This window comes from Mauremys mutica, chromosome 1 (genome assembly GCF_020497125.1).
Source record: "Mauremys mutica isolate MM-2020 ecotype Southern chromosome 1, ASM2049712v1, whole genome shotgun sequence".
In the NCBI taxonomy this organism is placed as follows: Eukaryota; Metazoa; Chordata; order Testudines; family Geoemydidae; genus Mauremys; species Mauremys mutica.
In genome coordinates this window covers 242,326,042-242,339,204 of record NC_059072.1, presented here as the reverse complement: position 1 = coordinate 242,339,204, position 13,163 = coordinate 242,326,042, and the positions used below count along the sequence as shown (strand labels likewise).

General features: G+C 43.2%; 1 protein-coding gene across 1 annotated transcript in view; it reads right to left on the bottom strand.

Moving 5' to 3' along the window:
- HERC2 (HECT and RLD domain containing E3 ubiquitin protein ligase 2) overlaps positions 1-13,163 on the bottom strand; it is a 193,783-nt gene that overhangs the window by 70,610 nt on the left and 110,010 nt on the right. Inside the window, exons 48-55 of the mRNA XM_045004994.1 lie at positions 12,664-12,762; positions 12,398-12,566; positions 11,698-11,823; positions 6,218-6,326; positions 5,810-5,949; positions 1,030-1,220; positions 578-683; positions 319-410 (exon numbers count right to left, since the gene is read on the bottom strand). Of these exons, the coding sequence (XP_044860929.1) occupies positions 319-410; positions 578-683; positions 1,030-1,220; positions 5,810-5,949; positions 6,218-6,326; positions 11,698-11,823; positions 12,398-12,566; positions 12,664-12,762 (1,032 nt within the window). The remainder of the gene's footprint in view (positions 1-318; positions 411-577; positions 684-1,029; positions 1,221-5,809; positions 5,950-6,217; positions 6,327-11,697; positions 11,824-12,397; positions 12,567-12,663; positions 12,763-13,163) is intronic.

Below are 13,163 nucleotides of genomic sequence, written 5' to 3'. Positions count from 1 at the left end.
TCTGCCACCGAGCAGATGAGTACTTCCAACCATACCTTTGAAAAAAACCTGGTACATGTATTGTTTGCTTGGTTCTGAGGCATTGGCTTTTAAACTGAAAACCTATAATTTCACTGGTATGTACTCGTAAGACTAGTAATTGTACACATGGACAGTGATTATGAAAAAGCCAATGTTGTGGTTAATTATAAGCACCAACATATTGGGAAAACAAAAAATCAAATATAATAATGCAATAACCAAAAGGTACACATGGACACTTCTTACAGCAAGATACATTTCCAGTTTGACCATCTGAGAGCTTCTCCTCAAACTTACCTCTATACAATCACTAAGAAGAGGCACCGTGGTGTCCGCAGGGTTAATGTTGATTGTCTTTAGCTCTATAAGGTTATTTAAAGAATTCCCACCTGTAGAACATTGAAATAAACTGATTTTAAAGGCCATGTACCAACAACACACTTAAATACTACGCCTATCTGAACACTTTACCAAGTTAAATAATCAATATTTGAGCATTAAAAAAAAGTGTGTTAAAAAAACAACCTACTTTTGAATACAGTTAAATTTCATGTACCTGAAACCACAACAAGAGAGGGCATGTAGCTGCTGTCTGCAGGATCAACTATCATCTTCAGTCTGTGGACAAGTACATCAGGGAAAATCTCTAAACGAATCCAGTGCTAGAAAATAAGTGGTCACACATTCAATGAAAATCCCCTTGACCACAAAATAAAAATAGTTAACTTACTGTTATTTATCTATATAGCCAGTACTTTACTATAATTCAGAAGAATTACAAACAATTGAGAAGAATAAATCTTAGCAAACTTAAAAATCATATTTAGAGCGGAACACATACATCTAAATATAAACTTTAGACGAACTGTATTTGTAACATTGAGATGACAGATGATGCATAAAAAAACTACAAGATGCACTACAAGCCTTTAAAAAAACAAAACAAAAAAAAACAAAATACTGTGTGCCAGAGTTGGCATAGCATTCAGAAGTATAGCTCAAGCTTGCCTTTCCTTGTGAGCCAGAAGACTGCCAACATTGTTCACTGCCATCAATCAAACGTGAAGCCTGATTCACAGAAGACGACACATTCAAATTCTTAACAATTCGTGACCAGTCATCCAGTAGCATTCCTCGCTGACTACTATGATGTCTCTTCAGCTGTTTTCCAGAACGCCCACAAAATACGGGAGACTGACCTATTTAGTTCAAAAAGTTATACTATAAACCATATATTGTGAAAGAAAATTACATTTTATAAAAAAAATACTATGACAAGAGCAAACATTCAAATCAGACTTCAAAATACATACATAGTTATCAGATAGACTATTTAGCCCAAAACATATTTGGAAGTGAAGCATGAGGATTTGGTCATGTTACTCCCATTAAAAGGGCACAACCTGAAGTGTAGTTCTTTTAAAAAGGAATTAAAAATAGTTTCAAGCACTACACATATCCATGAGTCCTCATGCCCATTTTTGTGGTAGTCACATTTTCTTTTTTTTTTCCCCGATCTTCTCTGGTGTTGGATGTATGTTGTATGTCTGACTGTCACAAGATGAACCCAACTACAGGCCACTGAGGTGCCAACTTCACCAATGGAAGAAAGGATCTGAGAATCCCCTTCAAAATTCTGGTTGTTGTAGGGTGCATGAAGATTGTACAGTTATCCACTGGAGTATCGAAAGCACTGTCTGCTGCTAAATGAACTCAAAGGGAACTGAACAAAAACCCAAAGACTTATGGGTAAGTAGATACTCTAAGATAGCATTGATTCCGGTGGAGTCCAGATACAAATTGCTTTGATGGGTCCAAGCAGAGAAACGCTTCCATTTAGGTAAGTAACAGATTCTTGTAGACTTCTACTTTGGTTAAGGATGAATTGCACCCTCCTGGAACACAAACCTTCTATCTCCAATGCCCATCCAAATACCAGGCTCTGAACTGAAGCTGTCCTGGACTGGAGTGTGTGGCCTTGCCCCTGTGTTGCATTAGAAGGTCTGGCAATATGGGGATGTTCTTGGATGGTCACACTGAGAGCTTTAACAGATCCACGAATCAGAACGGTCTTGGCCAGCTGCGTGCAATCACAACGACTCCAGCTCTGTCTTGGAGGAACTTCTGTATAACCAAAAGAATTGGAGGGAGGCACACTACAAGCGACCCTTCCATAACATCAGATGGGTATCTCCAAATGAGTCTTTGCCCAGGGCTGCTGTGGATCAATACTGAGGAAGTTTTCTGTTCACCTGTGAGGCAAGAGGGTCCCAGGCTGCCATTCCCCACTGAGCAAAGACATTGTTGAGAACCAAACTGTGAATTACCCATTTGTGACTTGCGTAAAAATGTCTGCTCAGGTAGATTTTGCATCCCTGGTAAGTATGCAACTGATCGGATTATGCAATGTTTGATCCACCAATTCCAGAGGATGACTGCCTCTATGCCAGAGGTGGGCAAACTACAGCCCGCAGGCCACATCCAGCCCGCGGGACTGTCCTGCCTGGTCCCTGAGCTCCCGGCTGAGGAGGCTAGCCCCCAGCCCCTCCCCTGCTGTCCCCCCTCCCCTGCAGCCTCAGCTCACTGCACCGCCAGCGCTCTGGGCAGCGAGCTCCTGCCGGGCAGCACGGCGGCATGGTTGGCTCTGGCCAGATGGTGCAGCTTCCAGTTCTGCCGCTATGAGCGGCATGGTAAGGGGGCGGGGAGTGGGGGGTGTTGGATAAGGGGCAGGGAGTCCAGGGGGGCAGTCAGGGGACAGGGAGCAGTTGGATGGGGCAGAAGTTCCCGGGGGGGGAGGGCAGTGGACAAGGGGGTTGGATAGGGCGTAGGAGTCCCGGGGGCCATGTCAGGGGTCGGGGTCTGGATAGGGGTCGGGGCAGTAAGGGGACAGGGGGGATTGGATAAGGGTGGGATCCCAGGGGGGGCAGGGGACAAGGAGCAGGTGGGGGGTTGAATGGGTCGGGAGTTCTGAGGGGGGCAGTCAGAGAGCGGGAAGTGGGAGGGGGCAGGGGCCAGGTTATTTGGGGCAGCACAGCCTTCCCTACCTGGCCCTCCATACAGTTTCACAACCCCGATGTGGCCCTCAGGCCAAAAAATTTGCCCACCCCTACTCTATGCACACAAAGAGAGATCTTGTTCTCCCTTGCTTGTTTATATTAATCACTATTGCCATATTGTCCATCATTATCCAAGCATGTTTGGACTGGATGAGTGGGAGGAAGGCACCGCAGGCCCCACACACTGCCCTGAGTTCTAGTAAGCTGATGTGCATTCTGGACTCCCAGAATCCAGACACTTTGTGACATATGATTGCCCATGCGCACACCACTACTCAGTGGAAGGCACCAGTAACAATGGTTGCCTCATTTGTTGGTGTGAGAAAAGGAATCCCTACCTGAACCTTCTCCGGTTTTGTCCATCAGAGAAGAGAGCTTAATACCTTGGGCATAATTGTGACCTTGTCCTTTATGGTGCTCTTCTCTTGTGAGTACATAGTGGGAAGCCACGCTTGTAGGCATTGAAGATGAAGTCTGTGTCCATGTGTGCATGAAGCCATGTGGACAAGGAGGGAAAGACAAGTTCCAATTCAGTCCTGTGTCTGATAGTGAGCTGGTGTACAAGAATGCTTGTGACCTAAAAATCTTTCAAGAGGTAGATGTGTTCTTGCTGTAGTCAAGTCTAATGTCACTCCTACGAAGTTTATGCACCCTGTGAAGGACAATGTGGATTTTTCGTAATCGAGGCAGACACTCAGAGAAGGTAAAAGACTGAACTGAACACAGGTTGCTCTGTGGATGTGAGAAGACAGTTGTCAAGGCACTCAAAGACTAAATTCTTTTCTTCTCATCCAAGCAGCCACCACTGAAAAAAACTTTTGTGAACGCCCTTTGTGCTGTGGCCAGACTGAAGGGGAGAACTCTGAATTGGTCATGGTCAAAAAGGAAATTGAGGAACATCCAGTGGGCTGGGATGGACATCTATAGGAAAAAGTGTCTTTCATGTTGAGACACGAGCCATGTGCCCTCCTCTAACAAGGAAATTATTGACACCACAGATATCATGCAGAATTTTACTTACTGGATAAACTTGTTTAAGTGAAGTAGATGGAGAATTGATCTCCATCCTCCATTCCTCTTGGGGATTAAGAAGGAGAACAGAATCCCATGGTGTTGAATTGGAACCTTTCCTATGTCTCCCGTGAGGAGCAGGAAGTTCACCTCCTGTTATAAAATCTCCTTCTGAAAGTGGTCCCTGAAGAGGAACTGAAAAGGGGGTTTGTGGGCAGGAGTTACCACAAAGTTAGTTTATTAGTCTGTGGTTAGGGCCTTCCAGTTTTTGGAAAATTGGGTAAGACGACAGCCAAACATCTGAACAGAGGAATGAAAAGGCATAAATAAAGGGACACGGGTCTTGACAGTCCCATAAAAAAAACCTCTTCACCTGGGGGTTAGAGTATGAAGTGGCGGTGGATGTTGCAGAAGCTGGGTTCCTGGGTTTACATATCCTCTGTGTCTTGCATGGTGGCTCCTGAGGATGTTAATGATAAAGGCACAGATGTAGCACCTAAGACCCCACTCAGGCCTCTGAGATGGTAGTGGTTTTGGAGCAGCTTCCACTTATCCCTTCTGAAGAATAGTGTACCTTCTCCATCCACACAAAGGATACACAGATGCTGATCCCTCTATATTATGGTTCTGTATTAGCTCCCATCACCATAGTAACCAACTGCTTCTTAGTAGAGGTACTTTGAAGGCCTCAGGTCACTCTCTCTCAACTGGTTCCCCATAGGAGAACTAGTTCAGGAAAGTCAGATCCCTCTGGAGACCTTGTCTTTTAATGAGTCACCTGTCCTTTCGTGTGCACTGGATATTAGTGATTATCAGCAGAGAATCTGCTTTAGCCACCTCCACATCCACACCAGGCCTGGAAATGTGAAGGAGGGAAAAATCATATGTCATTAAACATTAAGGTCTGGCTGACCTGAGAATCAGAAGGAGAAAGGCAAAGTCAAACGGTATGAGATCAGACAAACTGGGAGAAAGGGGGAAAAGAAAAATCTAAAAAGAAAAGAACTCATTGTAGATCCCAGTAGTAATATTAATCAGGAACAGAGGAGCTCAGAACTGCTCTGTGTGCCTATTCCTGCTTCAGAAGCAAAGTATTTTAGTGGATTACCAGCTGACTGGTCACTGGGAGGGGTGCCCTTGCTTCTCAGACCTCTGAATAGTCTCCAGACCATGCAGAGGAATAACTTCCATCCATTTTTAAGGTCACAATCTTGTTCTAGAGCAATTAAGGGCTGAGCTGGCATGCTCCTTTTGAAGAGGAACTGCAAAAAACCTAGGTGCACTAACTTTATCTGATGTCATGAAGGAGCTATAGATGTGTTTGGATTGGCAGTGGAGGGCAGTAAGATAAAGTCATTATTTCATTTTATTCCCCCCCTCTAGTTGCAAACTCAATTCTGACATAACAGAGAGTAACTGTCACTTAACACTACTTTAAATATCATTTAGCACACAAATAAGAGCCATTTATAAATTTTTACTTGGGATCCTATCAAAATTAATCATGCAGAATTACCCACAGAAAAGCTTAAAGGGGCATTCTGATGCATTCAGTATTGAACTGCAACATAAGGTCCTAATTTGTACTAAACAATTAGTTTCCTAGTAAGCTAGTTACAATGTTAAACTTCCTAATGTAATAAAATTAAGCCTAAAAACATGATTTCAAGAAGTATTTAATGCATTTTAAATTGTCAGCAATTTCTAGTTTTGAAATATACCTGGTTCATTTATTCTGCCGAAAGTATGCCGGGTGTTATGCTTTCTGGTTTTGAAACAGGTTTCACAAAAGTCAAAGTCATCACAGTTTCTACATTTGAACCTAGGCCCATTGATAGGAAACATCTGACAGCCATCACACCTGATTTTAACAAAGAGACAATTAATATGGTTGATCTAAAAAAATTATAAGATATATTATATTGTTACACAGATTCTCATGGCACAGAATTTATTGTAACAGCATTCATAAATGAAGACGTTTCTTTATTCCTTCCCTCCACAGTCCCTTCAGCTTGTGGACAAAACTGCACACAGTGTCTATTATACTTATCTAAGAAATTTCAGTTATAATAGTAAAGTTATATACCAAGTGGTTCAAGAAATGATAGAAATGAAAACTAACTTACGTGACCCCTGGATGAATGCTGGGGACCAATTCCATTTCTGACAATAAACCAGTCCAGTGAGACTGCTGAGGGAAGTCTACGATGACATCTTTTCCATTGGCACTAAAAGCTGTGACATGCAGAGACAGATAATTTTGTGAAAAAATCTAAAAAATTAATTAGAAGTGGCTACAGTCTACTAGCCAAAATTGCTTTTTATAAGCAATTCCTTCTAGGAGGTTAGCATTTATTTCAGAATGCATCTTTATTCCGATGGAATCATCTCTCTAGTCGCAGTAATCAAAAAATAAAAATCATTTAATTGTTTTGCCAGCTTTTACTTATTTAACATTTGCACTGTGGCCTACCTTTGTTCCTTCATGACATTACTTGAAACAATAGTTGTGTTACCTGTTTTTCCTAATGCACACATTAACTTGCACAGTTTAGGAATTTTATGAGCTTCTCAAAGGAAAGAAACGGCACGACTATGCTTGGAAGGATTAAATTTGTATCAGTAAATATCAGTAAAGGTCAATTTCACTGTACACATACAAACCAACAAAAAAAATTATTTCCATCAATTATCAAAATATACTGATAGGCAAAGAAAGAAAAATGCTGCTTGAGAACTTAAGAGTTTGATTTAAGGATATTTACTTTGTATATTTTGACATGATGTTGACAATTTGTGTTTTAATGGTTATAAAACTAACATTTTGAATCTCAAAATCTACTCTCATTAAGTATTTGTCTGACCCTCTCAAAATTTCCCACAACTGAAAATTTGATAAAAATAGAAAAAAAATGCTTAAATTTATAACTTTGCCACAACTGTGAAAATTTAAATAGATAAAATCAAAAAAATCTAAAACATTGTTTTTTTTATAATTTCAACGGATATCAAAAACAAATTCTGTCAAGCCACTTTTATGATATTAGTCATATTTTATCCTTTCACATAATCTAACCTTCCTATCTGTTGTCTCTTTATCATGTTGTCATCCACTTCTATAGGCAGAAGTCAGACAAGATCTAGCTCCTATTTTCAACTTTTCCCATAATGAGAAGTCTCGCTTAAAGAGAAAAAATATTTCTGGCTCAATATGAAGGAAGTTGTACAGCTATTTCTAAATAACTCAAGAACCAGCTGTGACAATATGAGGAATCTATCTATATGCGACTTATAAATTCTGGTTGATATTATGAAATTGTTGTATCATGGAATACCTCTATGTGGATATATAACCTGCCAATTGCTGACAGGGACTGAAGGACACCTCTGCCAGACCAGGGACAATAGTTGGTCATTAAACTTTAAATGGTTGCTTATTCAGGTAAAAACGTCTTAGGAACAATGCGTTGGCTGAAGTTGGGAGAAGGTAGTTCCTCCAACTCAATATGCAGGGAGGAGAGTGGAAAAATCACAAGCAGCAGAACAAAGAAAGTAGTTGTAGATAGGGGGAAAAAGTCAAATGACTCAGACAAAGGAAACTTTGGGAATGAGACCAGGCATGCTTCTGTAACAATGATGTCTTGTTTACCTGTGAAGACCAGCCAAGGTCAGAGAAAGTTAGTTGATGTATGGAGGAACAGAGACTCCATGGATTCTGAAGGAAAGCCATAAGCTGCAGGAGAGGGACCCCGGACACCCCAGAGGGCTCTGCCCAAGTCCAAAGAAATGGAAGTTACTTACCTGGAACTGGAGGTTCTTTGCAATACGTGGTCCCTATCTGTATTCCATTGCGGGTACACATGCGCACCATGTGCCTGAGTCTAGAATTTTCTGCAATTAGCATCCATTGTCCCGTATGTGTGTCGTAGTTCTCCTCATTCTCCCAACCAAAGCCATAAAGGGCAGTGTGGGCCAATGCCTCTCCAGTTTCGCGTATTTACCACAATTCAAACAATCTGCAGCGGAGAGTCGGTAGCGGAGTACAAGATGTGTGGTCCCTATCTGAAGAAACTCCAGTTACAGTGGAGCAACCTCCACTACTTCAAGAGATGGTCCCTTATGTGTGTTCAACACATGGGAGATTAACAAGCAGTAGACAGACAGGGGGTAGGTGAAAGGATGCAAGTGATAGCTGACTGTAGTACCACTCACTGGACCAGAGCATAATGTCTCGTGAAAGTACGCAAAGAGCTCCAAGTAGATGCTCTTCATATCTTTAGGAGTGGTACATCTCTCAGAGATGCAATCAAAGTAGCTTGCCCTCTAGTAGAATGAGCCCTCAACCTACTCCTGGGGGAATTCTGTGCCATTGCGCATGCCGAATTTGCGAAGAAATTAATGTTTTTTGCACAGAGTTTCCTTTTCCTCCCACAGAAATGGGCTGACGAGTTGCTGGCTGCCAGTAGGGGTTGTTGGACCCGGCAGAACCCAGCTTGAAATTAGAAGCCACTGCTAGGAGGAGGGGGAGAAGGAGCTGGAGGGTTTCCAGCAGGTGCGGTTCTCAGCATGCCCTGAAGGAAAGAGGCAGAGTGCAGGAATCTCCGTCAAGCCTGGGACACAGCATCAGGCTCTCTCTCCCTCTGGATCCCTGGGCTCTAGATGGGAGAGGGTGCAAGTGGCTCTGGAGAGGAGCAGCAGCTGGGGTCTGGGGGGGAGGGGGAGAGGTGGTGCGGGTGTCTGGGCTAGGGGGTGCCCTGCAGCTGGGTTCTGGGGGCAGAGGATGTAGATATCTGGCCCCTCTGCTGGGCACTGGGGGGAGGGGATAGAGAAACAGGAAATGGGTTATCAAAGGGGTTTCCTTAACTCTCTACTGGAGGAATTTTGTCTCTGTATGGTTACAGACAGTTGCTGATAGGTATTTTGAAATAAATTACCAAAATAATTGAAACTGGCGTGATTATATAGTGTTATTTTGACAAATAAAATATGCGGAATTTTTAAGGGGGGGGGCAGAATTCCCCTAGGAGTACCTCAACCCCTCCGGAGGGGGAATACAAGCTAGTTGGTAATAGAGTAATACAACCTGAGATTCATTCTGAAGTCTCTGCATCAGTATAGCTTGACCCCTTGATCGCTCTACTATGGACACAAATAGTTTAGGTGTTTTTCGAACATTCTTTGTTCTTTGTAGATAAAAGGTCAAAGTCCTCTGGACATCCAGAGAATGCAGCCATCTCTCTTCATCTGAGGCATGCAGTTTTGGAAAAAATACTGGTAAGTGGATTAGCCTGACTGACATGAAACTCGTAAACTACTTGAGGAATGAATTTAGAGTGGAGTCATAACAAGACCTTTTCTTCATAGAAGGCAGTATATGGTGAGTCAGCCATGGGTGCTTCCAGCTCACTGACTCTACTGGTTGACATTACAGCTATTAGAAAGGCCACCTTCATGAACAGATAAATCATAAAGCATGTGATTAAGAGGCTTAAAGGGAGGTTTAGTGAGAAACGACAGATCAAAACTGAGGTCCCAGTCAGATGTGAACTTCACTAATGGTGGAAAGCATCTGAGAATGCCCTTCAGAAATCTAGTTGTGTCAGGATGAGTAAAAGTTGTATCCACTGGAGGATGGAAAGCGCAGATAACTGCTAAATGCACTTGCAGAAAACTGATCGTGAAACCCTAAGACTGAAAAGATAAGTACATACTCTGTTAGCAGGGCAACAAGAGGAGCTGAGCCCAAGAGGAGAAACACTTCCATTTTGCTAGAATTCCAGGATGCATTATGGAATCCCACAGGGTCCAAATGCCTTGTGCGTTCACCCATGTCAGCACCCCAACCCAGGAGGGAGGTGCAGCTAACGATGGTTGCCTCAAGAGTCAGTGTGAAGAAAGGGATCCCTACCCGAACCTTCTTTGATTTTTGCATTAGACAAGAGTCTAAAACCCTGAGTGGAATTGGAACTTTGCCATTTATGTTGCCCTTCTCTGATGAATACATGGAGAGAAACCTGTCTGGTAGTCAACAAAGATTAAGCCTGGCAAATGGTGTTGTGTGTGTGCATGAGGCGAAGTGGCCAAGGAGGGAAAGAAATTCTGATTGATGTTCTGGGTCTGAAAGTGACTTGATGTCTGAGAGCACTCGGGGCCTGAAACCTCTTGCTGTGCTCGAGTACAATATCTCACGGGTTTCAATGTGAATTTTTCACGATTGATCCAGACACCTGCAGAAGGCTGAGCAGAACACTGGTTACCCACTGGACTTTCTCATAGGAATTGCCCGTCAGATGCCAGTCATTCCACATCCTCATGAATTCTGGCGGGGAAAAGAGCAGCAGGTGCTGCAATTGGCAGAAATATGAGCCTCACCCAGGCAATTGAGGCAACATTGATATTCATCAATCACCAAAAAGGAGCGAGGGCAGGAAATACAGTTTTTGAATCTCAGGACCCTGGACATAATTCAAGAGCTCTCAGGGGAAAAAGTTGCCAAGAAGAAAACGTGGGAAAGCACTATCTAACTATACTATGCTGGACTATATTATAAAGACTACTAAAACTACAAAAACCTAATTATATACAATATTTTACAGCAATGACAGTATAAAAAAGAGAGCCAAAGACACCAAAGATTCTGACTCAACCCATAAAGTAGTAAGAAGGAACTGGAGATGCATTGGCCTGCACCACCTTTTATGCCCTCGGTTTAGAGCACAAGGAGAGCTACATTGCATGTGCGAGCCAACAGATGCTGGTTGCAAAAAAATTCTGGACTCAGGCACATGGTGCGCATGTGCATCCCACGTGTGGAATACACACAGGGACCATCACTCAAAGAACTCTGAAGTAGATGAAGAAACAGATAGGAAAATGTGTATAACTGTGTTTATTATTTAGTCTAGAGCTCTGTATTGCTCATGAGGCTAAGTAAAGAGTAATGATGTTTAGAATCCTGTGCAAAATCTACCTGTGTATGTGTCTGTTGGCTTTCACTGTCACATGCCCATGAAGAGTTAAATTGTAAACCCTGAGCACCTATATGACATGAGTTCTGGCTGTGTGTTCTAAAGCTCTGAGGAGTCAGCACGGGTCCCAAGGGCTAGGTAGTTGGACTACAGGATCTCGTTTCTCAGAAGAGGTGCTAGACAAAGGATCTGCACCTTCAGAGAGCGTGCCTTCAGACCCCAGCCAGGGGCAGTGCCTTGACTCTGTTCAGGCTCAAGAGGCTTCAAGAGCGCACAGGTCCTACTGAGGTGGTCTCCAAACACAACAGCCTAGTGAGTGTCCACAGCTGGGGAAGCTCTACTAGAGCTGGGTGTGAGACACCACCACACACCAGTTCTAATGTGTAAAAGTACCTTTGAGAACGCAGATCAAAGTATTAACAAAAAGGGGACAGAAGAGCATTTGTGTTTCCAGCTTACACTGGACAACAACAAAAAGTCTCTATAGTCTCTTTAATCATTATACAGTCTTCCGCAGAGCAATATCAGCTGCTGCTGTGCCAAAAGTTTCTCTTCCTTTCATTTTATAAAGCAAGAATAATATTCATATAGTTTAAAATGTGTAATTTTTTTTTCTCATTTTTGGAAGTCTACATTACCTTTTACAACCCCCACGCTCCTATGAGTAACAGATCCCCATTTGTATTTAGGTGTCGTAACTGAGGTTTTCACATGCACTTTGTCGCCAATCTTAATGTGAGAAGGAGAACTCTGTGGTGGGAATCCTATAAGTTTAAAAAATAAGCACGTTATTTTTTAAGCTTGCATTCTCCTTTGACATACTGTACAGATACTTACTAGACCAGTGGTCCTCAAACTGTGGGACACACCCTCCAAATGTTTGGGGGGGGGGGGGGGAGAAGAGGGTTGACATACAGCGGGCCCAGGCCAGCCCCTATGGGGGCTGGGGAAGGAGTGCCACCAGCCCTGCTGTGCTGCCAGACGAGCTCAGACCCCAGCCACAGTTCCATTTCACCCCCAGCCCAGCTCCATCCCCAGCCACAACTTCACTCCAGCCCCAGCCAAAACCCAGCTCTGGCCCCAGCCACAGCTCCACCCCACCCCTTGCTCTGCCCCCATTCCCTCTCCACCCCCAGGCCAGTGCTGCCTCTAGCCCCAGCTCCTTCCCATACCCAGTTCTGCTCCTCACTCCACCTTCAGCCCAAGCTGCTTTGCTGAGCCAACTGTGCAGTAATGGAGCGAGGGCATGGACAGATTCCATTGCTGGTAAGGGGAGGCGCAGCAGGAAAAGTTTGGCCACCACTGTACTAAACAGCAGTTAATGAATATTCAACTCACCTATAAGCTCAACGTGGATATATCTGACCCAATAAGTGCCACCCTTTTGTTGCCAATCACATTGCACATTGAGGTCATGTAGTCCATCTCGATCCAATTTAATAACTTTACCTACATCTCCTTCACAAACTTCCTCATAGGTCCTGCAGCATCTAACCATCATCCCCACCTAGACAAAACAAGATCATAAAATCTCATAAAGCCTGCAGTTAAAGGAGCGTTTAGGGAAAAGTAACATTCCACACAGCTTTCACCACCACGCTTACCTGAATGTTCTCTCGTATATACACAGCATAATCATCATTACTTAAGAAATCAGCTCGTTTCTTGTATGTTTGGCTCTCTGTAACAACAGCACCACTAGACTGTAAAAGAACACATGCAACAAAAAGAAGGAAGTTTTAAAAGTGTGTAGTTGCTTTCAGTGGAGAGAAATAAGCACATTGCAGGGACAGTGAAGATAAAGAACACGGAAACAGGATAACTCTGTGATTCAACTCACAGAGGGCTAGCATTTACGGTCTGCTGCACTTGAGACTGTGGCTTAGTACCCAGAATCAGTGGGAAAGCTGAGTAATAGCAAGTTTCCAGGCCTCCTGAAACAAGCCAAAGAGTTACTATTACAAAAACTGCTCAAAAAACAAAGAGGGGGGAGGAAACAAGTCTTTTTAATTTAAGCCACCTACTAAATCTTGTTGATATATCTACATTTTTTTCCTCCATAAGTTTTTCCTGTGAAGAAATGGTGGGTGACATTTTGGTGACA